The sequence below is a fragment of the Oncorhynchus masou genome, chromosome 24 (assembly GCF_036934945.1).
Source record: "Oncorhynchus masou masou isolate Uvic2021 chromosome 24, UVic_Omas_1.1, whole genome shotgun sequence".
Lineage (NCBI taxonomy): Eukaryota > Metazoa > Chordata > Actinopteri > Salmoniformes > Salmonidae > Oncorhynchus > Oncorhynchus masou.
Genome location: NC_088235.1, coordinates 102,820,728 through 102,848,325, shown reverse-complemented (window position 1 = coordinate 102,848,325; position 27,598 = coordinate 102,820,728). Strand labels below are relative to the sequence as shown.

General features: G+C 48.4%; 1 protein-coding gene across 1 annotated transcript in view; it reads left to right on the top strand.

The window, feature by feature from the left end:
* Positions 1-1,188: 1,188 nt before the first annotated feature.
* raver2 (ribonucleoprotein, PTB-binding 2) overlaps positions 1,189-27,598 on the top strand; it is a 154,136-nt gene continuing 127,726 nt past the window's right edge. Inside the window, exon 1 of the mRNA XM_064932990.1 lies at positions 1,189-1,491. Within this exon, the coding sequence (XP_064789062.1) occupies positions 1,243-1,491 (249 nt within the window). The 5' untranslated portion in view covers positions 1,189-1,242. The remainder of the gene's footprint in view (positions 1,492-27,598) is intronic.

Here is a 27,598-nt window from a genome sequence, read left to right as displayed (position 1 = left end):
AGCCAGCTATCTTGTAGTAATCATGGCCAAATACCGAATGTGCATGCAGAGCAGGTCATTCTCACTCAGATTTCATCTCAACATTAGCTTTAAAACAGAAAATATGTCTTTCCATAATTGTCTAGATGCTGTAGCCATTAAAATTTCCCTTCACTGGAACTAAGGGGCCTAGCCCGTATCATGAAAAACAGTCCCAGTCCATTATTCTTCCTCCACAAACTGTACAGTTGGCATTGGAATTGGTAGCGTTCCCCTGGCATCCGCCAAACCCAGATTCTTTCGTCAGACTGCCAGGTGGTGGAGTGATTCATCACTCCATAGAACGGGTTTCCACTGCTCCAGTGTCCAATGGTGGCGAGCTTTATGCCACTCCAGCCGATGCTTGGCATTGCGTATGGTGATCTTAGGCTTGTATACAGCTGTTCGGCCATAGAAACCCATTTCATGAAGCTGCTGATGAACCGTTCTTGTGCTGATGTTGCTTCCAGAGGCAGTTTGGAACTCTGTAGTGAGTGTTGCAACCAAGGACAGACTACTCGCTTCAGCACCCGGTGGCCCTGTTTTGTGAGCTTGTGTGGCCTATGACTTAGACAATAACAGCACTTACAGTTGACCAGGGCAGCTTTCGTAGGGCAGAAATTTGATGAACTGACTTGTTGGAAAGTTGGCATCCTATGACAGTGCCACATTGAACGTCTCTGAGCTCTTCAGTAAGGCCATTCTACTGCCAGTGTTTGTCTATGGAGATTGCATGGCTTTTGTACTCGATTGTATACACCTGTCAGCAACAGATGCGGGGGAAGTAGCTAAATCCACTAATGTGAATGGTTTGTCCACATACTGTTGGAGAGCAATGTTTCTTTGAAAAAAGTATGTATGCATTATGCTTTATCATAAAACGAATTATGCAACCTGTAGGCTAGTTGATTGTCCTCTTCTCAGTATTGGATATAGCCTCTCTATAACGTGCTTATTCACAGGTAGCATTAGTTCATTAGCCATGGGGTATAGTCTACCACAGGATGGCGATACAATACTCGCTATTGTTTCATAGTGCCCACTTATACATTTTGTAAACGGTGGGGGTCGCCAATCGTCCGGGGTAGCCTACAGTAGCGCGCCGGTGCCTTGTTTCATGTGCGTACCTTTCCCGTCTGCTCTCTCTCACTCAGATGGGAGCGACAAAAACACAGACGCCCACCTATCACTGCCTCCACTCACTTTCTATCACAGCTACTCAAGATGGCGGCAGCTTCCTCCATCCAGCCGCCGACCGTTCACTCTTTGAACCAGGAAAGTGCAAATATCCCGGATTCTGACAGCCCGGAGAGCCGGCAGGATGAGGACGCAGCATCCGAGGGGACCAGTCTCCGAGACTTACCCGATTTGGAACCGGAGGAAATTGAGAAGAGGCTTGAGAAAACTCGCCGCGAGCTGAGCAACAGGAGGAAAATCCTCATTAAAAACCTTCCACAAGATACAACCAACCAGGTAGCCTACACTTTTCTGTATTCTGACAGATGGAGTGAAAGTTGTTTTGTTGCGCTCCTCGTGCGGCTCTCTGGAAGTTTAACATAATTTCAGGGGTGCTAATATGCAATACTTTGCTATACTTATGTGTAGTTAAATTTGTATCAAAATGAATATTGGGCCTAATTAACTTAAACGGTTTGAGAAATCCATTAATTTTGCTGCGTGTATTGTCGAGGCTCTGCGACCTTGCCACTCTCATTCGATATCCATATTACTGTTAAATAGTAGAAGTTTGTAATGCATCAGTCGAATTCCTACAAAGACAGTTATACAATGTAAATGCTGAAAGGCATTTAACTATGGACGCGCACTGGGCTTCTTATATTTTGTTGTTACAATGTAGCAAGGAAAGATATCAGACAGTGGCCTCGAGTTTGTTAATCATTTCTACAATGTGACCAATGTACAACAAATATTTGCCAGTAGCTTACAATTTAGCAAATAGAAGCGAAGCCAGTAGACATCCACTTCACATTAAACTTTTTAGTTTGTCTGATATGGGCTATTTTTTCACCTAATCAGTCTACACACAATAACCCATAATGACAAAGCAAATACTTTTTATTTTGCAAATGTATTACAAATTTTAAAAAAATGGAAATATCACATTTACACAAGTTTTCAGACACTTTACTCAGTACTATGTTGAAGCACCGTTGGCAGCGATTACAGCCTGGAGTCTTCGTAGGGTATGAAGCTACAAGCTTGGCACACCCGTATTTGGGGAGTTTCTCTCAGTCTTCTCTGCAGATCCTCTCAAGCTCTGTCAGATTGGATGGGGAGCGTTGCTGCACAGCTATTTTCACGTCTCTCCAGAGATGTTCGATTGGGTTCAAGTCTGGGCTCTGGCTGGGCCACTCAACAACATTCAGAGACTTGTCCCGAAGCCACTCCTGCGTTGTCTTGGCTGATGGCTTAGGGTCGTTGTCCTGTTGGAAGGTAAACCTTCGCCCCAGTCTGAGGTCCTGCGCGCTATTGAGTAGGTTTTCACCAAGGATCTTTCGGTCCTTTGCTCCATTCATCATTCCCTCAATCCTGACTAGTCTCCCAGTCCCTGCCGCAGAAAAACATCTCCACAGGGGTGGAGCCAGGATTCCTCCAGACCTGAAGCTCGGCAATTCAGGCCAAAGTGTTCAATTTTGGATTCATCAGATCAGAGAATCTTGTTTCTCATGGTCTGAGAGTCCTCTAGGTGCTTCCGTCTAGCCACTCTACCATAAAGGCCTGATTGGTGGAGTGCTGCAGAGATGGTTGTTCTTCTAGAAGTTTCTCCCATCCCCACAGAGGAACTCTGGAGCTCTGTCAGTGACCATCGGGTTCATGGTCACCTCTCTGACCAAGGCCCTTCTCAGCCAATTGCTCAGTTTGGCTGGTTGGCCAGCTTTAGGAAGAGTCTTGGTGGTTCCAAACTTCTTACATTTAAGAATGGTGGCCACTGTGTTCTTGGAGACCTTCATTGTTGCAGACATTTTTTAGTACCCTTCCCCAGATCTGTGCCTCGACACAATCCTGTCTCGGAGCTCTACGGACAATTCCCCTTCAACCTCATGACTTGGTTTTTACTCTGACATGTACTGTGGGACCTTAAATAGACAGGTGTTTGCCTTTCCATATCATGTCCAATTAATTGAATTTACCACAGGTGGACTCCAATCAAGTTGTAGAAACATCACAAGGATGATCATTGGAAACAGGATGCACCTGAGCTCAATTTCGAGTCTCATAGGAAAGGGTCTGAATACTGTAAATAAAGTATTTGTTTTTTATTTTTTATACATTTGCAAAAAAATCTGTACCTGTTTTCACTTTGTTATTATATGGGGTATTATGTGCAGATTGATAAGGAAATGATTTTATTAAATCATTTTTAGAATAAGGTCGTAACGTACCAAAATGTGGAAAAAGGGAAGGGGTCTGAATACTTTCCGAATGCAATGTATAGATGGTTTCTGTTCAATCAACCAGTCCAGAAAAGAGATTTCATCTCTGTGAGACTAACCTGGATAAATAAAGGTTAAGTAGAAACAAATGAGAGTGGGGCAGAATACAGGGTGGGGGTGGGGTGGTTAAGGGGTGAGGTGGAAGGGATGGGGAGGATGAGGCATCAAACTACCCACTCACCTCCTGTCAGCTACGCTGTTAAATTATTTAGAGCTTCTGGAACAGGTGAGACTCATGCAGGTGGTGTGTATGTCACCTTCCTTACCCAACCCTCTCCTGGATAGCACTGCTGCATGTGTCAATAGCAGATGTTGTCAAATCTGCCCCTCAAAGAACAAGACACACTCTTCATCACCACCTTGCACACACAACACACACTCAATATCACATGCACAAACATACACAAACGCAAGCCTGCATACAAATCCATTATTTTGAAGAGGTCATTATTGTATTGATATAATGGGTATCCTACTCCCTGAGTAGCTCCCTAAGAGGACTGAAATAGCTGACAGGGAGCTGAGTGGTGCAGCATGCCTGACTCTGAGCCTGGGTGTAGAAGCTAGCTGTCTGTTGTAGAGCTGACTGACTGTTGTAGAGCTGACTGACTGTTGTAGAGCTAGCTGCCTGGCTGACTGTTGTAGAGCTAGCTGCCTGGGTGTAGAAGCTAGCTATCTGTTGTAGAGCTGAATGGCTGTTGTAGAGCTAGCTGCCTGGCTGACTGTTGTAGAGCTTGCTGCCTGGCTGACTGTTGTAGAGCTAGCTGCCTGAATGACTGTTGTAGAGCTTGCGGCCTGGCTGACTGTTGTAGAGCTCTCTGCCTTATTGACTGTTGTAGAATGAGCTGCCTGGCTAGCTGCCTGGCTGGCTGTTGTAGTGCTAGCTGCCTGGCTAGCTGACTGTTGTAGAGCTAGCTGCCTGGCTGACTGTTGTAGAACGAGCTGCCTGGCTAGCTGCCTGGCTGACTGTTGTAGAGCTAGCTGCCTGGCTAGCTGCCTGGCTGACTGTTGTAGAGCTAGCTGCCTGGGTAGCTGCCTGGCTGGCTGTTGTAGAGCTAGCTGCCTGGCTGACTGTTGTAGAGCTAGCTGCCTGGCTGACTGTTGTAGAGCTATCTGCCTGGCTGACTATTGTAGAGCTCGCCGCCTGGCTGGCTGTTGTAGAGCTAGCTGCCTGGCTAGCTGCCTGGCTGACTGTTGTAGAGCTAGCTGCCTGGCTGACTGTTGTAAAACGAGCTGCCTGGCTAGCTGCCTGGCTGACTGTTGTAGAGCTAGCTGCCTGGCTAGCTGCCTGGCTGACTGTTGTAGAGCTAGCTGCCTGGCTAGCTGCCTGGCTGACTGTTGTAGAGCTAGCTGCCTGGGTAGCTGCCTGGCTGGCTGTTGTAGAGCTAGCTGCCTGGCTAGCTGCCTGGCTGGCTGTTGTAGAACTAGCTGCCTGGCTAGCTGCCTAGCTGACTGTTGTAGAGCTAGCTGCCTGGCTGACTATTGTAAAGCTAGCTGCCTGGCTGACTATTGTAGAGCTAGCTGCCTGGCTGGCTGTTGTAGAGAGAGCTGCCTGGCTGGCTGTTGTAGAGCTAGCTGCCTGGCTGACTGTTGTAGAGCTAGCTGCCTGGCTGACTGTTGTAGAGCTAGCTGCCTGGCTGACTGTTGTAGAGCTAGCTGCCTGGCTAGCTGCCTGGCTGTCTGTTGTAGAGCTAGCTGCCTGGCTAGCTGCCTGGCTGTCTGTTGTAGAGGTAGCTGCCTGGCTGGCTGTTGTAGAGCTAGCTGCCTGGCTAGCTGCCTGGCTTACTGTTGTAGAGCTAGCTGCCTAGCTAGCTGCCTGGCTGACTGTTGTAGAGCTAGCTGCCTGGGTAGCTGCCTGGCTGGCTGTTGTAGAGCTAGATGCCTGGCTGGCTGTTGTAGAGCTAGCTGCCTGGCTGACTGTTGTAGAGCTAGCTGCCTGGGTAGCTGCCTGGCTGGCTGTTGTAGAGCTAGCTGCCTGGCTAGCTGCCTGGCTGGCTGTTGTAGAGCTAGCTGCCTGGCTGACTGTTGTAGAGATAGCTGCCTGGCTGACTGTTGTAGAGATAGCTGCCTGGCTGACTGTTGTAGAGATAGCTGCCTGGCTGACTGTTGTAGAGATAGCTGCCTGGCTGGCTGTTGTAGAGATAGCTGCCTGGCTGGCTGTTGTAGAGATAGCTGCCTGGCTGGCTGTTGTAGAGATAGCTGCCTGGCTGGCTGTTGTAGAGATAGCTGCCTGGCTGGCTGTTGTAGAGATAGCTGCCTGGCTGGCTGTTGTAGAGATAGCTGCCTGGCTGGCTGTTGTAGAGATAGCTGCCTGGCTAGCTGCCTGGCTTACTGTTGTAGAGCTAGCTGCCTGGCTGACTGTTGTAGAGCTAGCTGCCTGGCTGGCTGTTGTAGAGCTAGCTGCCTGGCTAGCTGCCTGGCTTACTGTTGTAGAGCTAGCTGCCTGGCTGGCTGTTGTAGAGCTAGCTGCCTGGCTGACTGTTGTGCTAGCTGCCTGGCTGCCTGTTGTAGAGCTAACTGCCTGGCTGACTGTTGTAGAGCTAGCTGCCTGGCTGACTGTTGTAGAGCTAGCTGCCTGGCTGACTGTTGTAGAGCTAGCTGCCTGGCTGACTCTTGTAGAGCTAGCTGCCTGGCTGACTGTTGTAGAGCTAGCTGCCTGGCTGACTGTTGTAGAGATAGCTGCCTGGCTGACTGTTGTAGAGATAGCTGCCTGGCTGGCTGTTGTAGAGATAGCTGCCTGGCTGGCTGTTGTAGAGATAGCTGCCTGGCTGGCTGTTGTAGAGATAGCTGCCTGGCTAGCTGCCTGGCTGACTGTTGTAGATAGCTGCCTGGCTGGCTGGCTGTTGTAGAGATAGCTGCCTGGCTGGCTGTTGTAGAGATAGCTGCCTGGGCTAGAGCTGCTGCCTGGCTGACTGTTGTAGAGCTAGCTGCCTGGCTGGCTGTTGTAGAGCTAGCTGCCTGGCTAGCTGCCTGGCTTACTGTTGTAGAGCTAGCTGCCTAGCTAGCTGCCTGGCTGACTGTTGTAGAGCTAACTGCCTGGCTGACTGTTGTAGAGCTAGCTGCCTGGCTGACTGTTGTAGAGCTAGCTGCCTGGTTGGCTGTTGTAGAGCTAGCTGCCTGGCTGACTCTTGTAGAGCTAGCTGCCTGGCTGACTCTTGTAGAGCTAGCTGCCTAGCTGACTATTGTAGAGCTAGCTGCCTGTCTGTCTGTTGTAGAGCTAGCTGCCTGTCTGTCTGTTGTAGAGCTAGCTGCATGGCTGTCTGTTGTAGAGCTAGCTGCCTGGCTGTCTGTTGTAGAGCTAGCTGCCTGGCTGACTGTTGTAGAGCTAGCTGCCTAGCTGACTATTGTAGAGCTAGCTGCCTGGCTGACAGAGCATGGTGCTACAGAGCATGGTGCTACAGAGCATGGTGCTACAGAGCATGGTGCTACAGAGCATGGTGCTACAGAGCATGGTGCTACAGAGCATGGTGCTACAGAGCATGGTGCTACAGAGCATAGTGCTACAGAGCATGGTGCTACAGGGCATGGTGCTACAGGGCATGGTGCTTCAGAGCATGGTGCTACAGGGCATGGTGCTACAGAGCATGGTGCTACAGAGCATGGTGCTACAGAGCATGGTGCTTCAGAGCATGGTGCTACAGGGCATGGTGCTACAGAGCATGGTGCTACAGAGCATGGTGCTACAGAGCATGGTGCTACAGAGCATGGTGCTACAGAGCATGGTGCTACAGAGCATGGTGCTACAGAACATGGTGCTACAGAGCATGGTGCTACAGAACATGGTGCTACAGAGCATGGTGCTACAGAGCATGGTGCTACAGAGCATGGTGCTACAGAACATGGTGCTACAGAGCATGGTGCTACAGAGCATGGTGCTACAGAGCATGGTGCTACAGAGCATGGTGCTTCAGAGCATGGTGCTACAGAGCATGGTGCTACAGAGCATGGTGCTACAGAGCATGGTGCTACAGAGCATGGTGCTACAGAGCATGGTGCTACAGAGCATGGTGCTACAGAACATGGTGCTACAGAGCATGGTGCTACAGAACATGGTGCTACAGAACATGGTGCTACAGAACATGGTGCTACAGAGCATGGTGCTACAGAGCATGGTGCTACAGAGCATGGTGCTACAGAGCATGGTGCTTCAGAGCATGGCGCTACAGGGCATGGCGCTACAGGGCATGGCGCTACAGGGCATGGCGCTACAGGGCATGGCGCTACAGGGCATGGCGCTACAGGGCATGGCGCTACAGGGCATGGCGCTTCAGGGCATGGCGCTACAGGGCATGGCGCTTCAGGGCATGGCGCTACAGGGCATGGCGCTACAGAGCATGGCGCTACAGGGCATGGCGCTTCAGGGCATGGCGCTTCAGGGCATGGCGCTACAGGGCATGGCGCTACAGAGCATGGCGCTACAGAGCATGGCGCTACAGAGCATGGCGCTACAGAGCATGGCGCTACAGAGCATGGCGCTACAGAGTATAGTGGAGACACAGAGTGGAGGGAGACCGAGAGAGACACAGAGTGGAGGGAGACCGAGAGAGACACAGAGTGGAGGGAGACACAGAGTGGAGGGAGACCGAGAGACACAGAGTGGAGGGAGACCGAGAGACACAGAGTGGAGGGAGACAGAGAGACGCAGAGTGGAGGGAGACAGAGAGAGACACGGAGTGGAGGGAGACAGAGAGAGACACGGCATGGGAGGGAGACAGACAGAGACACGGAGTGGAGGGAGACAGAGAGAGACACGGTGTGGATGGAGACAGAGAGAGACACGGAGCATGGGAGGGAGACAGTGCTACAGAGACACGGTGGAGGGAGACAGAGATGGAGACACGGAGTTGGAGGGAGACAGAGAGAGACACGGGTGGAGGGAGACAGAGATGGAGACAGAGCATGGTGGAGCATGGAGACAGAGATGGACACGGAGTGGAGGGAGACAGAGAGAGACACGGAGTGGAGGGAGACAGATGGAGACACGGCAGTGGAGGGAGACAGAGAGACACGGAGTGGATGGGAGACAGAGAGAGACAGGGCAGTGGAGGGAGACAGAGCATGAGACACGCTTCAGTGGAGGGAGACAGAGAGAGACACGGAGTGGAGGGAGACAGAGATGGACACGGAGTGGAGGGAGACAGAGAGAGACACGGAGTGGAAGGAGACAGAGAGAGACACGGAGTTGGAGGGAGACAGAGAGAGACACGGAGTGGAGGGAGACAGAGAGAGACACGGAGTGGAGGGAGACAGAGAGAGACACGGAGTGGAGGGAGACAGAGAGAGACACGGAGTGGAGGGAGACAGAGAGAGACACGGAGTGGAGGGAGACACGGAGTGGAGAGAGACATAGAGAGACACGGAGTGGCGGGAGACAGAGAGAGACACGGAGTGGCGGGAGTGAGAGAGAGGGGAGACAGAGATAGTAGGGAAAGAGAGAGAGAAAGGAAGGAGGGGGGAGGAAAGAGAGAGAGAGAGAGAAAGGATGGAGGAGTGGGGGAAGAGAGCGAGAGGAGTGGAGGGAGACAGAGAGAGACAGAATGGAGGGAGACAGAGTGGCGGGAGTGAGAGAGAGGGCAGACAGAGATAGTAGGGAAAGAGAGAGAGAGAAAGGAAGGAAGGGGGAGGAAAGAGCGAGAGAGAGAGGGGGAGAGAAAGAGAGAGAGAAAGGAAGGGGGGGAGGAAAGAGCGAGAGAGAGAGGGGGAGAGAAAGAGCGAGAGAGAGAGGGGGAGAGACAGAGAGAGAGGATGGAGGAGTGGGGGAAGAGAGCGAGAGGAGTGGAGGGAGACAGAGAGAGGGACAGAATGGAGAGAGACAGAGTGGAGGGGGTGAGAGAGAGGGGAGACAGAGATAGTAGGGTGAGAGAAAGGAAGGAGGGGGTGAGAAGGTAGAGTGGAGGGAGACAGAGAGAGCGAAAGAGTGGAGGGAGTGAGAGAGGGGAGACAGAGATAGTAGGGTGAGAGAAAGAGAGAGAGGAAGGAGGGAGACAGAGAGAGCGAAAGAGTGGAGGGAGTGAGAGAGGGGAGACAGAGATAGTAGGGTGAGAGAAAGAGAGAGAGGAAGGAGGGAGACAGAGAGAGCGAAAGAGTGGAGGGAGTGAGAGAGGGGAGACAGAGATAGTAGGGTGAGAGAAAGAGAGAGAGGAAGGAGGGAGTAGAGAGAGGGGGGAGACAGAGATAGTAGGGTGAGAGAAAGAGAGAGAGGAAGGAGGGAGTAGAGAGGAGGGGAGTCAGAGATAGTAGGGTGAGAGAAAGAGACAGAGGAAGGAGGGAGTAGAGAGAGGGGAGACAGAGATAGTAGGGGAGAGAGAAAGAGAGAGAGAAAGGAGGGAGTAGAGAGAGGGGAGACAGAGATAGTAGGGTGAGAGAAAGAGAGAGAGGAAGGAGGGAGTAGAGAGAGGGGGAGACAGAGATAGTAGGGTGAGAGAAAGAGACAGAGGAAGGAGGGAGTAGAGAGAGGGGAGACAGAGATAGTAGGGTGAGAGAAAGAGAGAGAGAAAGGAGGGAGTGAGAGAGGGGAGACAGAGATAGTAGGGTGAGAGAAAGAGAGAGAGGAAGGAGGGAGTAGAGAGAGCGACAGAAGTCTGCTGCAGAGTTTTTTTCTGGATCAAAATGGGGTTTAGGTGGTGTGAAACCCCAGCTTTTATATTGGTGATTGTTGGTTTTCAAAGATGATCTTATTAAAAACAATTATTGGTCCATTATCTTTCCGCCCAAGACTTTTCAATGCAGATTTTTTTTTGAGTTGCCTACTGCTGCCTACTGATCTGTAGCAGCCTGGCCTGTGGAGTGGAGGGAGAGACAGAGTGGAAAGCGAGGCATGAGTTTGCTGCCTGCTGCTGGCCTGCTGTTATCCGGTGCCTGTCTGTCTCTGGCACTGGCTCAGAAGCTGCTATTGAGACTCCCTCCCTGGTGGGATCAGTAGTTCTTTATATCATTGTAGTCCGATTCTGTGTTCATCCTCTTTTACAATTGTATTTTTCGGAAGCTGGGACTGACCGTTGATATCAGTATAGTTCATGTACATTCTGACTGAAACACATGGGGTACACATGACATATTGTGACCCATCTTCCCACAGATATCCGTAGACTTTGTAAAGATCAGAAAACTGTAATTCCAATCATTCACAGAGCAGTTGAGGAATGAAATGACATGGTACTAAAGCTGCACATTTGAAAAGTATTTGTAGTTATGTAACACAAACCCTTTCATTCTGTATCTAATATCAGTGTACATTTGGTGGCTGTTATGAGTTGTAGAGTAAATGCACTAAATTGCAAGGTTCTAACATGTAGATAGCTTTGCCTTTGAAAGCCCATTGTAACCTTTGTGGCTGTAAAGGGGATTTGCTTGTGGCAGATCTCTGTATAGCTCAGTCAGTGTGGTGGTTTCAGCTGGTGCCATGATATGTGAGGAGCCTCTGCCTTGCTGCTTGTGTGGTGTGCTGCTGAGGTGGCAGTGTGCCGCTGTGCCCACCTGAGCCCTGAGCTCCAGGGACAAACAGAGATGGGGAAAGATCAGACGAATTGACCGGAAAACGAGACCTGTCCTTGGGCACGCCACCTGCCGCTGATGCTTCTCCTCTCACAGAACCATGACTGGAGAGAGAGGAGAGAGAGAGAGAGAGAGCTAGCGAGGGAGAGGAGAGAGCTAGCGAGGGAGAGGAGAGAGCTAGCGAGAGAGAGGAGAGAGCTAGCGAGAGAGAGGAGAGAGCTAGCGAGAGAGAGGAGAGAGCTAGCGAGAGAGAGGAGAGAGAGAGAGAGAGAGAGAAGAGAGCTAGAGAGGAGAGAGCTAGAGAGAGAGAGGAGAGAGCTGGCGAGAGAGAGGAGAGAGCTAGAGAGAGAGAGAGGAGAGAGAGAGAGAGAGAGAGAGAGAGAGAGAGAGAGAGAGAGAGAGAGAGAGAGAGAGAGAGAGAGAGAGAGAGAGGAGAGAGCTGGCGAGAGAGAGGAGAGAGCTAGAGAGAGAGAGAGGAGAGAGCTAGAGAGGGAGCTAGAGAGAGAGAGAGAGAGAGAGTGCTAAGGAGAGGAGTTAGTGGTTAGACCTTTGGTTAGAATTTGACTAAAGTCAAGGACAGAGAGAAACAAAGAGAGATGCAACTGTGAAAAAGGGGGTCAGAGAGAGAGGGAGAGAGCTAGAGAGAGAGAGAGAGAGAGAGAGGGAGAGAGAGAGATTGTATGTACATGAGCATGTTCTTGTTCTCTCTGGGTAATAGAACACTGCATGAACATTTCATTAGACAGACTAGTAGCAGAGCAGAGGGGCATGAGGTGAGGAGACAAGAGTTGTTAAACCCTCATTGATGCCACAGTAGAAAAGCCTTTGAGCCCAACCTTTCTGTGAGGTGTCCTATGAAGTGAGACTATTTAGCCTTGTGTGTGATCTGTGCCGTGCTCCAGTGGGCCACCTGTCTTACACTCTGTTGAGGAAGGCACCTGTCTTACACTCTGTTGAGGAAGTCCCCTGTCTTACACTCTGTTGAGGAAGTCACCTGTCTTACACTCTGTTGAGGAAGTCACCTGTCTTACACTCTGTTGAGGAAGTCCCTTGTCTTACACTGTTGAGGAAGTCCCCTGTCTTACACTCTGTTGAGGAAGTGCCCTGTCTTACAATCTGTTGAGGAAGTCCCCTGTCTTACACTCTGTTGAGGAAGTCCCCTGTCTTACACTGTTGAGGAAGTGCCCTGTCTTACAATCTGTTGAGGAAGTGCCCTGTCTTACAATCTGTTGAGGAAGTCCCCTGTCTTACACTCTGTTGAGGAAGTCACCTGTCTTACACACTGTTGAGGAAGTCCCCTGTTTTACACTCTGTTGAGGAAGTCCCCTGTCTTACACTGTTGAGGAAGTCCCCTGTCTTACACTCTGTTGAGGAAGTCACCTGTCTTACACTCTGTTGAGGAAGTCCCCTGTCTTACAATCTGTTGAGGAATTCCCCTGTCTTACACTCTGTTGAGGAAGTCACCTGTCTTACACGGTTGAGGAAGTCCCATGTCTTACACTCTGTTGAGGAAGTCCCCTGTCTTACAATCTGTTGAGGAAGTCCCCTGTCTTACACTCTGTTGAGGAAGTCCCCTGTCTTACACTCTGTTGAGGAAGTCACCTGTCTTACACGGTTGAGGAAGTCCCATGTCTTACACTCTGTTGAGGAAGTCACCTGTCTTACATCTGTTGAGGAAGTCCCCTGTCTTACACTCTGTTGAGGAAGTCACCTGTCTTACACTCTGTTGAGGAAGTCCCCTGTCTTACAATCTGTTGAGGACTTCCCCTGTCTTACACTCTGTTGAGGAAGTCACCTGTCTTACAATCTGTTGAGGAAGTCCCCTGTCTTACACTCTGTTGAGGAAGTCACCTGTCTTACATCTGTTGAGGAATTCCCCTGTCTTACACTCTGTTGAGGAAGTCACCTGTCTTACACTCTGTTGAGGAAGTATCCTGTCTTACAATCTGTTGAGGAATTCCCCTGTCTTACACTTTGTTGAGGAAGTCCCCTGTCTTACAGTCTGTTGAGGAAGTCCCCTGTCTTACACTCTGTTGAGGAAGTCCCCTGTCTTACACTGTTGAGGAAGTCCCCTGTTTTACACTCTGTTGAGGAAGTCACCTGTCTTACACTCTGTTGAGGAAGTCACCTGTCTTACACTGTTGAGGAAGTCCCCTGTTTTACACTTTGTTGAGGAAGTCACCTGTCTTACACTCTGTTGAGGAAGTCCACTGTCTTACACTCTGTTGAGGAAGTCCCCTGTCTTACACTCTGTTGAGGAAGTCACCTGTCTTACACTCTGTTGAGGAAGTCCCCTGTCTTACACTCTGTTGAGGAAGTCCCCTGTCTTACACTCTGTTGAGGAAGTCACCTGTCTTACACTTTGTTGAGGAAGTCCCCTGTCTTACAGTCTGTTGAGGAAGTCCCCTGTCTTACACTCTGTTGAGGAAGTCACCTGTCTTACACTCTGTTGAGGAAGTCCCTGTCTTACACTCTGTTGAGGAAGTCCCCTGTCTTACACTCTGTTGAGGAAGTCACCTGTCTTACACTCTGTTGAGGAAGTCCCCTGTCTTACACTCTGTTGAGGAAGTCCCCTGTCTTACACTCTGTTGAGGAAGTCACCTGTCTTACACTTTGTTGAGGAAGTCCCCTGTCTTACAGTCTGTTGAGGAAGTCCCCTGTCTTACAATCTGTTGAGGAAGTGCCCTGTCTTACACTCTGTTGAGGAAGTCCCCTGTCTTACACTGTTGAGGAAGTCCCCTGTTTTACACTCTGTTGAGGAAGTCCCCTGTCTTACACTGTTGAGGAAGTCCCCTGTTTTACACTGTTGAGGAAGTCCCCTGTCTTACACTGTTGAGGAAGTCCCCTGTCTTACACTGTTGAGGAAGTGCCCTGTCTTACAATCTGTTGAGGAAGTCCCCTGTCTTACACTGTTGAGGAAGTCCCCTGTCTTACACTGTTGAGGAAGTCCCCTGTCTTACAATCTGTTGAGGAAGTCCCCTGTCTTACACTCTGTTGAGGAAGTCCCCTGTCTTACACTGTTGAGGAAGTGCCCTGTCTTACAATCTGTTGAGGAAGTCCCCTGTCTTACACTGTTGAGGAAGTCCCCTGTCTTACACTCTGTTGAGGAAGTCACCTGTCTTACACTCTGTTGAGGAAGTCCCCTGTCTTACACTCTGTTGAGGAAGTCCCCTGTCTTACACTCTGTTGAGGAAGTCACCTGTCTTACACTTTGTTGAGGAAGTCCCCTGTCTTACAGTCTGTTGAGGAAGTCCCCTGTCTTACACTCTGTTGAGGAAGTCCCCTGTCTTACACTGTTGAGGAAGTCCCCTGTTTTACACTCTGTTGAGGAAGTCCCCTGTCTTACACTGTTGAGGAAGTCCCCTGTTTTACACTTTGTTGAGGAAGTCACCTGTCTTACACTCTGTTGAGGAAGTCCCCTGTCTTACACTGTTGAGGAAGTCCCCTGTTTTACACTCTGTTGAGGAAGTCACCTGTCTTACACTCTGTTGAGGAAGGCACCTGTCTTACACTGTTGAGGAAGTCCCCTGTCTTACACTGTTGAGGAAGTCCCCTGTTTTACACTCTGTTGAGGAAGTCACCTGTCTTACACTATGTTGAGGAAGTCCCCTGTCTTACACTGTTGAGGAAGTCCCCTGTTTTACACTCTGTTGAGGAAGTCCCCTGTCTTACACTATGTTGAGGAAGTCCCCTGTCTTACACTGTTGAGGAAGTCCCCTGTCTTACACTCTGTTGAGGAAGTCACCTGTCTTACACTCTGTTGAGGAAGTCCCTGTTTACACTCTGTTGAGGTACACGGTTGAGGAAGTCCCCTGTCTTACACACTGTTGAGGAAGTCACCTGTCTTACACTCTGTTGAGGAAGTCCCCTGTCTTACACTCTGTTGAGGAAGTCACCTGTCTTACACGGTTGAGGAAGTCCCATGTCTTACACTCTGTTGAGGAAGTCACCTGTCTTACATCTGTTGAGGAAGTCCCCTGTCTTACACTCTGTTGAGGAAGTTTCCCAGCCGCGTTTCCCTAAACTCGGTCCTTGTGACCCCAAGCGGGGCACGTTTTGGTTTTTGGCCTAGCGCTACATAAGAGATTCAAATAATCAACTAATCATCAAGCTTTAATTATTTTAATCAGCTGTGTAGAGCTTGGGAAAAAACCTGAACTGGCACCCCTTGTGGTCCCAAGGACTGAGTGTGGGAAACGCTGCTGTACAGTGCCCTACACTGTCTTGTGTGTTTCTACTCTACCCAGAGCTGAAACTTACAGACTGGCTGGCTGGAGGTGTGCTGGAGAGACTCTCTCTCAACCAGTCACCTACCAATCACCTACTTTGAATCCCTCAGTCACTCCGTCTCTTTGACTCACATGGTCACTCTCCCTCTCACAGCGTAGACTTTTACTCCAAATCCCCTTAAACCACTGTCATCTGTGTGTGCTTGTAAAGTGAGTGAAGGGGGCAGAAGGTGTGTGTGTGTGTGTGCGCGTGCGTGTGTGTGTGTGTGTTTAGGCTACAATAGAGAACAAGTTAAGAGCTGAAGTGTAAATGTATGAACATATCTTCCTGTGTAATCCATTAGCTCATCATCTCTCTGTATCCTGCCCAGTTCTGCTCTACTTTGCTCTGGCCTGGTCACCTCGCCTGGCTGGCTGCCTGTGCTGTGTGTGCTCCTACCTGCCTGGCTGGCTGGCTGCCTGTGCCGTGTGTGCTCCTGCCTGCCTGGCTGGCTGCCTGCCTGTGCTGTGTGTGCTCCTGCCTGCCTGGCTGGCTGGCTGCCTGTGCTGGGTGTGCTCCTGCCTGCCTGGCTGGCTGGCTGGCTGCCTGTGCTGGGTGTGCTCCTGCCTGGCTGGCTGCCTGTGCTGTGTGTGTGCTCCTGACTGGCTGCCTGCATGTGCTGGGTGTGCTCCTGCCTGCCTGACTGGCTGGCTGCCTGTGCTGGGTGTGCTCCTGCCTGCCTGGCTGGCTGGCTGGCTGCCTGTGCTGGGTGTGCTCCTGCCTGGCTGGCTGGCTGGCTGCCTGTGCTGTGTGTGCTCCTGGCTGGCTGGCTGCCTGCCTGTGCTGGGTGTGCTCCTGCCTGCCTGACTGGCTGGCTGCCTGTGCTGGGTGTGCTCCTGCCTGCCTGGCTGGCTGGCTGCCTGTGCTGGGTGTGCTCCTGCCTGCCTGACTGGCTGCCTGCCTGTGCTGGGTGTGCTCCAAATGGCACATTATTCCCTATATGGTGCACTACCTTTGACCCGAGACCTATGGGCACTGATGAAAAGTAGTGCGCTGTAGAGGGAATTGGGTTCCATTTGGGACACAGCCTGCCCAGATGTTTTTTCTAGGCAGATCAAATGTTTATGACTAGGATTGTGTGAGGAGAGACTAGAAATCGTGACGGATGTCTTAATCGATATCTCTGGTTATTGTGTGGGAAGGGCTTTCTCCTCATTTAAGACCCATTATCGTCTGTGGACCGAGATGCATCAAGATGAGAGGGAGAAGGAGAGAGAGAGGTAGAAAGAGAAAAAGAGTGATAGATATATAGAGAGAAAGAAAGAAAGACAGGAAAAATAACAATGTCGAGTGTATCTCTCTCTGAGCGGAGATGAGTTTAGATGGCTGCTCTCCATCAATTTGTCCCGAATGGCATCTTATTCCCTATGTAGTGCACTACTTTTGACCAGGGCTCATATACTGTACAGTAGGGCTCTGGTTAAAACAAGAAGTGCACTTTGTAGGGAATAGGGTGCCATTTGGAATTGTGCCAGAGAGTGTTTTCTCTCAGAAAGAGGAACAGACAGAATAGAAGTATTCCGACTCTGTTTACTGCTAACTAAGTTAAGACTAGCTCTCAGGGCTGTGCTGTTTAATGTCAGACCCCTGCCGACACAGCAGGACACAGATAGGAGTCACTCACAACCAAGCAGAGACACATACTGCAGGGACTGGAGCTGGTGGGCTGATGCTTTGGGACCACTGTCTTTCCTCATAATGTGACGACGGAGCAGTGTAGAAATAGCACAGCACGCGACGGCTCAGCACAGCATGACTTGGTCTGACACTGCACGCATGTTTAAAGTGTGTCATGCGGTCTGAACTGTCTCAGGCAGCGATGTGCTTTACAGGATGTGGACATGGGGCTTCAGAGTGGCTTAATGGAGGTTTGTCCGCAGCCTAGTTCTGCTGCAGGAGGGACCCTCTCTGTCTTTACCCTCCCTCCACCCATCTGTGAGCACAGAGACTAACAAGTTTGAGTAAATACAACAACACTGTTTAATCTCACTCCAGACAGACAGGGAAGCATACCACTGTGCATGGCCTTAAAAGGAGAGTGCCAGTAAGAGAGAGAGGGAAGGAGGAGGAGGAGGAGAGAGAAGAGGAAGGGGTTTCTGTGCTGGATGTACAGTTCTACCCTCCCCATCTCTCGCTCTGTCTCTCTCGCTCTGTCTCTCTCTCTCTCTCTCTCTTTCTCTCTCTCTCTCGCGCTCTCGCCCTCTATCTCTCGCTCTCTCTCTTTCTCTCTTTCTCTCGCTTGAAGTGCTTTGATTTCCTCTAACATCCCATAAAAGCTGCTCTGTTTTTAGCTACCAGTGACCCAGCGTGGGTGTGTGTGGCCTGCTGCTGAGGTGAAACAACGCATGCCTCTCTCTGTTAAATACAGTCCATACATCTTCTCTCAGGCAGCAGTTCCCTAGAGAGCAGCCATACATCTACTGTCAGGCAGCAGTTCCCCAGAGACCAGCCATAAATCTACTCTCAGGCAGCAGTTCCCCAGAGACCAGCCATACATCTTCTGTCAGGCAGCAGTTCCCCAGAGACCAGCCACACATCTTCTGTCAGGCAGCAGTTCCCCAGAGACCAGCCATACATCTTCTGTCAGGCAGCAGTTCCCCAGAGACCAGCCACACATCTTCTGTCAGGCAGCAGTTCCCCAGAGACCAGCCATACATCTTCTGTCAGGCAGCAGTTCCCCAGAGACCAGCCACAAATCTTCTGTCAGGCAGCAGTTCCCCTGAGAGCAGCCACAAATCTTCTGTCAGGCAGCAGTTCCCCTGAGACCAGCCACACATCTTCTGTCAGGCAGCAGTTCCCCAGAGAGCAGCCATACATCTTCTGTCAGGCAGCAGTTCCCCAGAGACCAGCCACAAATCTTCTGTCAGGCAGCAGTTCCCCTGAGAGCAGCCACAAATCTTCTGTCAGGCAGCAGTTCCCCTGAGACCAGCCACACATCTTCTGTCAGGCAGCAGTTCCCCAGAGAGCAGCCATACATCTTCTGTCAGGCAGCAGTTCCCCAGAGACCAGCCACAAATCTTCTGTCAGGCAGCAGTTCCCCTGAGAGCAGCCACAAATCTTCTGTCAGGCAGCAGTTCCCCTGAGACCAGCCACACATCTTCTGTCAGGCAGCAGTTCCCCAGAGAGCAGCCATACATCTTCTGTCAGGCAGCAGTTCCCCAGAGACCAGCCATACATCTTCTGTCAGGCAGCAGTTCCCCAGAGAGCAGCCATACATCTTCTCTCAGGCAGCAGTTCCCCAGAGACCAGCCATACATTTTCTGTCAGGCAGCAGTTCCCCAGAGAGCAGCCATACATCTTCTGTCAGGCAGCAGTTCCCCAGAGAGCAGCCATACATCTTCTGTCAGGCAGCAGTTCCCCAGAGAGCAGCCATACATCTTCTGTCAGGCAGAAGTTCCCCAGAGACCAGCCGCACATCTTCTGTCAGGCAGCAGTTCCCCTGAGAGCAGCCACAAATCTTCTGTCAGGCAGCAGTTCCCCAGAGACCAGCCATACATCTTCTGTCAGGCAGCAGTTCCCCAGAGAGCAGCCATACATCTTCTGTCAGGCAGCAGTTCCCCAGAGACCAGCCACAAATCTTCTGTTAGGCAGCAGTTCCCCAGAGACCAGCCATACATCTTCTGTCAGGCGGCAGTTCCCCAGAGACCAGCCATACATCTTCTGTCAGGCAGCAGTTCCCCAGAGACCAGCCATACATCTTCTGTCAGGCAGCAGTTCCCCAGAGACCAGCCACAAATCTTCTGTTAGGCAGCAGTTCCCCAGAGACCAGCCATACATCTTCTGTTAGGCAGCAGTTCCCCAGAGACCAGCCATACATCTTCTGTCAGGCAGCAGTTCCCCAGAGACCAGCCATACATCTACTGTCAGGCAGCAGTTCCCCAGAGAGCAGCCATACATCTTCTGTCAGGCAGCAGTTCCCCAGAGACCAGCCGCACATCTTCTCTCAGGCAGCAGTTCCACAGAGACCAGCCATACATCTTCTGTCAGGCAGCAGTTCCCCAGAGACCAGCCATACATCTACTGTCAGGCAGCAGTTCCCCAGAGACCAGCCATACATCTACTGTCAGGCAGCAGTTCCCCAGAGACCAGCCATACATCTTCTGTCAGGCAGCAGTTCCCCAGAGACCAGCCGCACATCTTCTCTCAGGCAGCAGTTCCACAGAGACCAGCCATACATCTTCTGTCAGGCAGCAGTTCCCCAGAGACCAGCCATACATCTTCTCTCAGGCAGCAGTTCCCCAGAGACCAGCCATACATCTTCTGTCAGGCAGCAGTTCCCCAGAGAGCAGCCATACATCTTCTGTCAGGCAGCAGTTCCCCAGAGAGCAGCCATACATCTTCTGTCAGGCAGCAGTTCCCCAGAGAGCAGCCATACATCTTCTGTCAGGCAGCAGTTCCCCAGAGACCAGCCACAAATCTTCTGTCAGGCAGCAGTTCCCCAGAGACCAGCCATACATCTTCTGTCAGGCAGCAGTTCCCCAGAGACCAGCCGCACATCTTCCCTCAGGCAGCAGGCAGGCACCACTACCTCCACGGTTCAAATGGAGGTATACTATAAACTATATCGTCTTGCCCTTCAATGAACACAGAGGGTACAGTATGCATGTCGGTCTCTCTTGGCTCAAAGTAGAGAGATTGACTGCACTAATTCTTGTTTTTGTGAGAAATATGAATGTGTTGAAAATTCCACATTTTCTGTATAATCAACTTACATATAGCTCTGACAGTACTTACTTACCCCACCAAACATGCCACCAGGGGTCTCCAGGTCAAGAACAAATTCAAGAAAATATACAGTTGTGACCAAACCTTTTGAGAATGACACAAATATACACTTTCACAAAGTCTGCTGTATGATGGCAATTTACAAACACTCCAGAATGTTATGAAGAGTGATCAGATGAATTGCAATTAATTGCGAAGTCCTGCCACAAAAGGACCAGCTTACATCATGTCAGTGATTCTCGTTAACCTGTCGAGGACTGGGGTTCCCTCGCCAACAGCCAATGAAATTGCAGGGCACCAAATACAAATCAACAGAAATCTCATAAATCAAATTTCTCAAACATACAAGTATTAGGCACCATTTTAAAGATAAAATTCCTGTTAATCCAGCCACAGTGTCTGATTTCAAAAATGCTTTACAGGGAAAGCTCCACAAACGATTATGTTAGGTCACCACCAAGCCACAGAAAAACCCAGCCATTTTTCCAGCCAAAGAGAGGAGTCACAAAAAGCACAAATAGAGATAACATTAATCACTAACCTCTGATGATCGTCATCAGATGACACTCATAGGACTTCATGTTAACCAATACATGTATGTCTTGTTCGATAAAGTGCATATTTATATCAAATAATCTAATTTGACATTGGAGCATTACGTTCAGTAGTTCTAAAACATGCGGTGATTGTGCAGAGAGCCACATGAATTCACAGAAATACTCATTATGAATGTTGATGAAAATTCATGTGTTATGCATGGAACTTTACATACACTTCTCCTTAATGCAACCGCTGTGTCAGATTTCGAAAAAACTTTACGGAAAAAGCATAATCTGAGTACTGCATTCAGAGCCCAAACCAGCCAAAAGATATATCTGCCATGTGGCGCAGTCAACATTAGTCAAAAATAGCATTATAAATATTCACTTACCTTTGATGATCTTCATCAGAATGCACTCCCAGGAATCGCAGTTCCACAATAAATATTTGTTTCGTTCGATAATGTCCATAATTTATGTCCAAATAGTTTAAACAAATCCAAACGTGCGTTCAGGTCCAGTCGGACGAAAAGTTCAAAAAGTTATATTACAGGTCGAAGAAACTTGCCAAACTAAGTATAGAATCAATCTTTAGGATATTTTTATCATAAATGTTCAATAATGTTCCAACCGGAGAATTCCATTGTCTGTAGAAAAGCAATGGAATGAGAGATACCTCTCATGTGAACCCGTTCTATGGTGCGGTCGTCAGTCAGGCAGGTTACCTTCGCTTTCTTGGGCACAGGGAGTATGCTGGTCTGCTTGAAACATGTATAGTGAGTGGCGAAAGTATTCGGCCCCCTTGAACTTTGTGAACTTTTGCCACATTTCAGGCTTCAAACATAAAGATATAAAACTGTATTTTTTTGTGAAGAATCAACAACAAGTGGGACACAATCATGAAGTGGAACGACATTTATTGGATATTTCAAACTTTTTTAACAAATCAAAAACTGAAAAATTGGGCGTGCAAAATTATTCAGTCCCCTTAAGTTAATACTTTGTAGCGCCACCTTTTGCTGCGATTACAGCTGTAAGTCGCTTGGGGTATGTCTCTATCAGTTTTCCACATCGAGAGACTGAATATTTTTCCCATTCCTCCTTGCAAAACAGCTTGAGCTCAGTGAGGTTCGATGGAGAGCATTTGTGAACAGCAGTTTTCAGTTCTTTCCACAGATTCTCGATTGGATTCAGGTCTGGACTTTGACTTGGCCATTCTAACACCTGGATATGTTTATTTTTGAACCATTCCATTGTAGATTCTGCTTTATGTTTTGGATCATTGTCTTGTTGGAAGACAAATCTCTGTCCCAGTCTCAGGTCTTTTGCAGACTCCATCAGGTTTTCTTCCAGAATGGTCCTGTATTTGGCTCCATCCATCTTCCCATCAATTTTCACCATCTTCCCTGTCCCTGCTGAAGAAAAGCAGGCCCAAACCATGATGCTGCCACCACCATGTTTGACAGTGGGGATGGTGTGTTGTGGTTGATGAGCTGTGTTGCTTTTACGCCAAACATAACGTTTTGCATTGTTGCCAAAAAGTTCAATTTTGGTTTCATCTGACCAGAGCACCTTCTTCCACATGTTTGGTGTGTCTCCCAGGTGGCTTGTGGCAAACTTTAAACGACACTTTTTATGGATATCTTTAAGAAATGGCTTTCTTCTTGCCACTCTTCCATAAAGGCCAGATTTGTGCAATATATGACTGATTGTTGTCCTATGGACAGAGTCTCCCACCTCAGCTGTAGATCTCTGCAGTTCATCCTGAGTGATCATGGGCCTCTTGGCTGCATCTCTGATCAGTCTTCTCCTTGTATGAGCTGAAAGTTTAGAGGGACGGCCAGGTCTTGGCAGATTTGCAGTGGTCTGATACTCCTTCCATTTCAATATTATCGCTTGCACAGTGCTCCTTGGGATGTTTAAAGCTTGGGAAATCTATTTTGTATCCAAATCCGGCTTTAAACCTCTTCACAACAGTATCTCGGACCTGCCTGGTGTGTTCCTTGTTCTTCATGATGCTCTCTGCGCTTTTAACGGACCTCTGAGACTATCACAGTGCAGGTGCATTTATATGGAGACTTGATTACACACAGGTGGATTGTATTTATCATCATTAGTCATTTAGGTCAACATTGGATCATTCAGAGATCCTCACTGAACTTCTGGAGAGAGTTTGCTGCACTGAAAGTAAAGGGGCTGAATAATTTTGCACGCCCAATTTTTCAGTTTTTGATTTGTTAAAAAAGTTTGAAATATCCAATAAATGTCGTTCCACTTCATGATTGTGTCCCACTTGTTGTTGATTCTTCACAAAAAAATACAGTTTTATATCTTTATGTTTGAAGCCTGAAATGTGGCAAAAGGTCGCAAAGTTCAAGGGGGCCGAATACTTTCGCAAGGCACTGTAGGTGTTACAGACTCGGTCAGGGAGAGTTTGAAAATGTCCGTGAAAGGGCCTCCCGAGTGGCGCAGTGGTCTAAGCCTAGAGGCATCACTACCGACTCGGGTTCAATCCCAGGCTGTGTCGCAGCCGGCCATGACCAGGAGACCGTTGAGGCAGTGTACAATTGGCCCAGCGTCACCTGGGTTAGGGGAGGAATTCCCAGGATGTCCTTGTCCCATCGCGCACTAGCGATTCCTTTTGGTGGGCCGGGCGCATGTCCTCTGACACATTGGTGAGGCTGGCTTCCGGGTTAAGCGAGCAGTGTGTCAAGAAGCAGGGTTGTGTTTCGGAGGATGCATGGATCTCGACCTTCGCCTCTCCCGAGTCTGTACGGGAGTTGCAGTGATGGGACAAGACTGTAACTACCAATTGGATATCATGAAATTGGGGAGAAAATAAAATGTCAGTGAAGACACTTACCAGTTGGTCCGTGCATGCTCTGAGTACACGTCCTGGTAATCCGTCTGGCCCCGCGCGTGGCCTTGTGAATATTGACCTGTTCCAAGGTCTTGCTCACATCGGCTAAGGAAAGCGTGATCACACAGTCGTCCGGAACAGCTGATGCTCTCATACATGCTTCAGTGTTGCTTGCCTCGTAGTGAGCACAAAAAGCATTTAGCCCATCTGGTAGGATGTCTCAAGTTTTAAGGGAGAGTGCAATTGACATGCTGACTGCAGGAATATTCACCAGAGCTGTTTCTAGAAATGTTAATTTCTCTACCATAAGCCGCCTCCAACATCATTTTGGAGAATACGGCAGTACATCCAACCGGCATCACAACCGCAGACCACGTGTAACCACGCCAGCCCAGGACCTCCACATCCGGCTTCATCACCTGCGGGATCGTTTGAAACCAGTCACCCAGACAGCTGACCAAACCGATGGTTTGCACAACTGAAGAATTTCTGCACGAACTGTCAGAAACCATCTCTGGAAAGCTCATCTGCGTGATCGTCGTGCTCACCAGGTTCTTGACCTGACTGCAGTTCGGTGTTGTAACCGACTTCAGTGGGCAAATGCTCACCTTTGATGACCACTGATATGCTGGAGAAGGGTGCCCTTCACAGATGAATCCCGACATACGGCTGGTGCGTAATGGTGCCGGTGAGGTTAGGGTATGGGCATGTATAAACTTTGGACAACTAACACAAATGCATTTAATCAATGGCCATTTGAATGCAGAGATACCATACCTGAGATCCCGAGGCCCATTGTCTTGCCATTCTTCCTTCACCTCATACAGTTGAAGTCAGAAGTTTACATACACTTAGGTTGGAGAATTAAAACTCCACAAATTTCTTGTTAACAAACTACAGTATTGGCAAGTCGGTTAGGACATCTACCTTGTGCACGACACAAGTAAGTTTTCCAATAATTGCTTACAGATAGATTATTTCACTTATAATTCACTGTATCACAATTTCAGTGGGTCAGAAGTTTAAATACACTAAGTTGACTGTGCCTTTAAACAGCTTGGAAAAACCCAGAAAATGATGTGATGGCTTTAGAAGCTTCTGTAGGGTAATTGACATAATTTGTGTCAATTGTGGATAACTACAAATACCTAGGTGTCTGGTTTGACTGTAAACTCTCCTGCCAGGCTCACATTAAGCATATGCAATCCAAAATTAAATCTAGAATCGGCTTCCTATTTCGCGACAAAGCATCCTGCCAAACAGCATGCTGCCAAACATACCCTCGTAAAACTGACCATCCTACTGATCCTCGACTTCGGCGATGTCATTTATAAAATAGCCTCCATCACTCTTCTCAACAAATTGGATGCAGTCTATCACAATGCCATCTGTTTTGTCACCAAAGCCCCATATACTACCCACGCGACCTGTACGCCCTCATTGGCTGGCCCTCGCTTCATACTCGTCGCCAAACCCATTGGCTCCAGGTCATCTACAAGTCTCTGCTAGGTAAAGCCCCGCCTTATCTCAGCTCACTGGTCACTATAGCAGCACCCACTCGTAGCACTCGCTCCAGCAGGTATATCTCACTGGTCAACCCCAAAACCAATTCCTCCTTTGGCCGCCTTTCTTTCCAGTTCTCTGCTGCCAATGACTGGAACGAACTGAAAACATCACCCAACTACCTCATCCCCATACTGTATTTATTTATTTATCTTGCTCCTTTGCACCCCAGTATCTCTACTTGCACATTCATCTTCTGCACATCTACCATTCCAGTGTTTAATTGCTATATTGTAATTACTTCGCCACCATGGCCTATTTATTGCCTTAACTCCCTTATCTTACCTCATTTGCACTCACTGTATATAGACTTTTTTTTCTGCTGTATGTATGTATCTCCATGTTGTTGTATGTGTCAAACTGCTCTGCTTTATCTTGGCCAGGTCGCAGTTGCAAATGAGAACTTGTTCTCAACTAGCCTTTTTTATTATAGTTTACCTTTATTTAGCCTAGCTGGTTAAATAAAGGTCAAATAAAAAATAAAATAAAATAAAAATTGGAGGTGTAGCTGTGGATGTATTTCAAGGCCTACCTTAAAACTCAGTGCCTCTTTGCTTGACATCATGGGAAAATCAAAAGAAATCAGCCAAGACCTCAGAATAAAAATGGTAGACCTCCACAAGTCTGGTTCATCCTTGGGAGCAATTTCCAAATGCCTGGTACCAAGTTCACCTGTACAAACAATAGTAGTACGCAAGTATAAACACCATGGGAACACGCAGCCATCATACCGCTCAGGAAGGAGACGCGTTTCTGTCTCCTAGAGATGAACGTACTTTGGTGCGAAAAGTGCAAATCAATCCCAGAACAACATCAAAGGACCTTGTGAAGATTCTGGAGGAAACGGGTACAAAAGTCCTGTATCGACATAACCTGAAAGGCCGCTCAGCAAGGAAGAAGCCACTGATCCAAAACCACCATAAAAAAGTCAGACTACAGTTCTCTCTACTATTATTCTGACATTTCACATTCTTAAAATAAAGTGGTGATCCTAACTGACCCAAGACAGGTAATTTTTTACTAGGATTAAATGTCAGGAATTGTGAAAAACTGAGTTGAAATGTATTTGGCTGAGGTGTATGTAATCTTCCCACTTCAACTGTATTTCAGCATAATAATGCACAGCCCTATGTGGAAAGAATCTGTACACAATTTCTGTAAGCTGAAAACTCTCTGTTCATCCATGGCCTGCTTACTCACCAGACATGTCACCCGTTGAGTATGTTTGGGATGCTCTGGATTGACATGTACAACAGCGATTTCCAGTTCCAATATCCAGTAACTTCACTCAGCCATTGAAGAGGAGTGGGGGACAACATTCTATAGCCACAATCAACAGCCTGATCAACTCTATGAGAAGGAGATGTGTTGCTCTGCATGAGGTAGGGTAGTTGGTGGTCACACCAGATACTGACTGGTTTTCTGAAGCACACCCATAATTCTTTTTTAAGGTATCGGTGACCAGAAGATGCATATCTGTATTCCCAGTCATGTCTCTATAGATTAAATTGACTGATTTCATTATATGAACTGTAACTCAGTAAAATCTTTGAAGTTGTAGCATGTTGCATTTATATTTTTGTTCAGTCTATATAAAAAAACTACAACTAAATACAGATTAATTTACAGACACAAAAAAACAATGCAACTAAAGAATAATAATGGGTGTGTGTGTTAGTGTATGTAAGTGTGTGTGTGCGCATCTATCAGTTACACATACATGTCAGTACCTACACACAAGTAAGTCACATGTCAGTACATACACACAACAAGTAGGTCACATGTCAGTACATACACACAACAAGTAGGTCACATGTCAGTACATACACACAACAAGTAAGTCACATGTCAGTACATACACACAACAAGTAGGTCACATGTCAGTACATACACACAACAAGTAGGTCACATGTCAGTACATACACACAACAAGTAAGTCACATGTCAGTACAACAAGTAGGTCACACAACAACCAGTAGGTCACATGTCAGTACATACACACAACAAGTAGGTCACATGTTACATACACACAACCAGTACATACACACACAACAAGTAGGTCACATTACACACAACAGTACATACACACAACAAGTAAGTCACATGTCAGTACATACACACAACAAGTAGGTCACATGTCAGTACATACACACAACCAGTAGGTCACATGTCAGTACATACACACACAACAAGTAGGTCACATGTCAGTACATACATACAACCAGTAGGTCACATGTCAGTACATACACACAACCAGTAGGTCACATGTCAGTACATACACACACAACAAGTAGGTCACATGTCAGTACATACACACACAAAAAGTAGGTCACATGTCAGTACATACACACAACCAGTAGGTCACATGTCAGTACATACACACAACAAGTAGGTCACATGTCAGTACATACACACAACAAGTAAGCCAAAATGTCAATGTTTTGTTCCCCGAGCCACTTAGTTATCACTTTTGCCTTATGGCAAGGTGCTCCATCATGCTGGAGAAGTCATTGTTCGTCACCAAACTGTTCCTGGATGGTTGAGAGAAGATGCTCTCGGAGGATGTGTTGGTACCATTCTTTATTCATGGCTGTGTTCTTAGGCAAAATTGTGAGTGAGCACACACCCTTGGCTGAGAAGCAACCCCACACATGAATGGTCTCAGGATGCTTTAC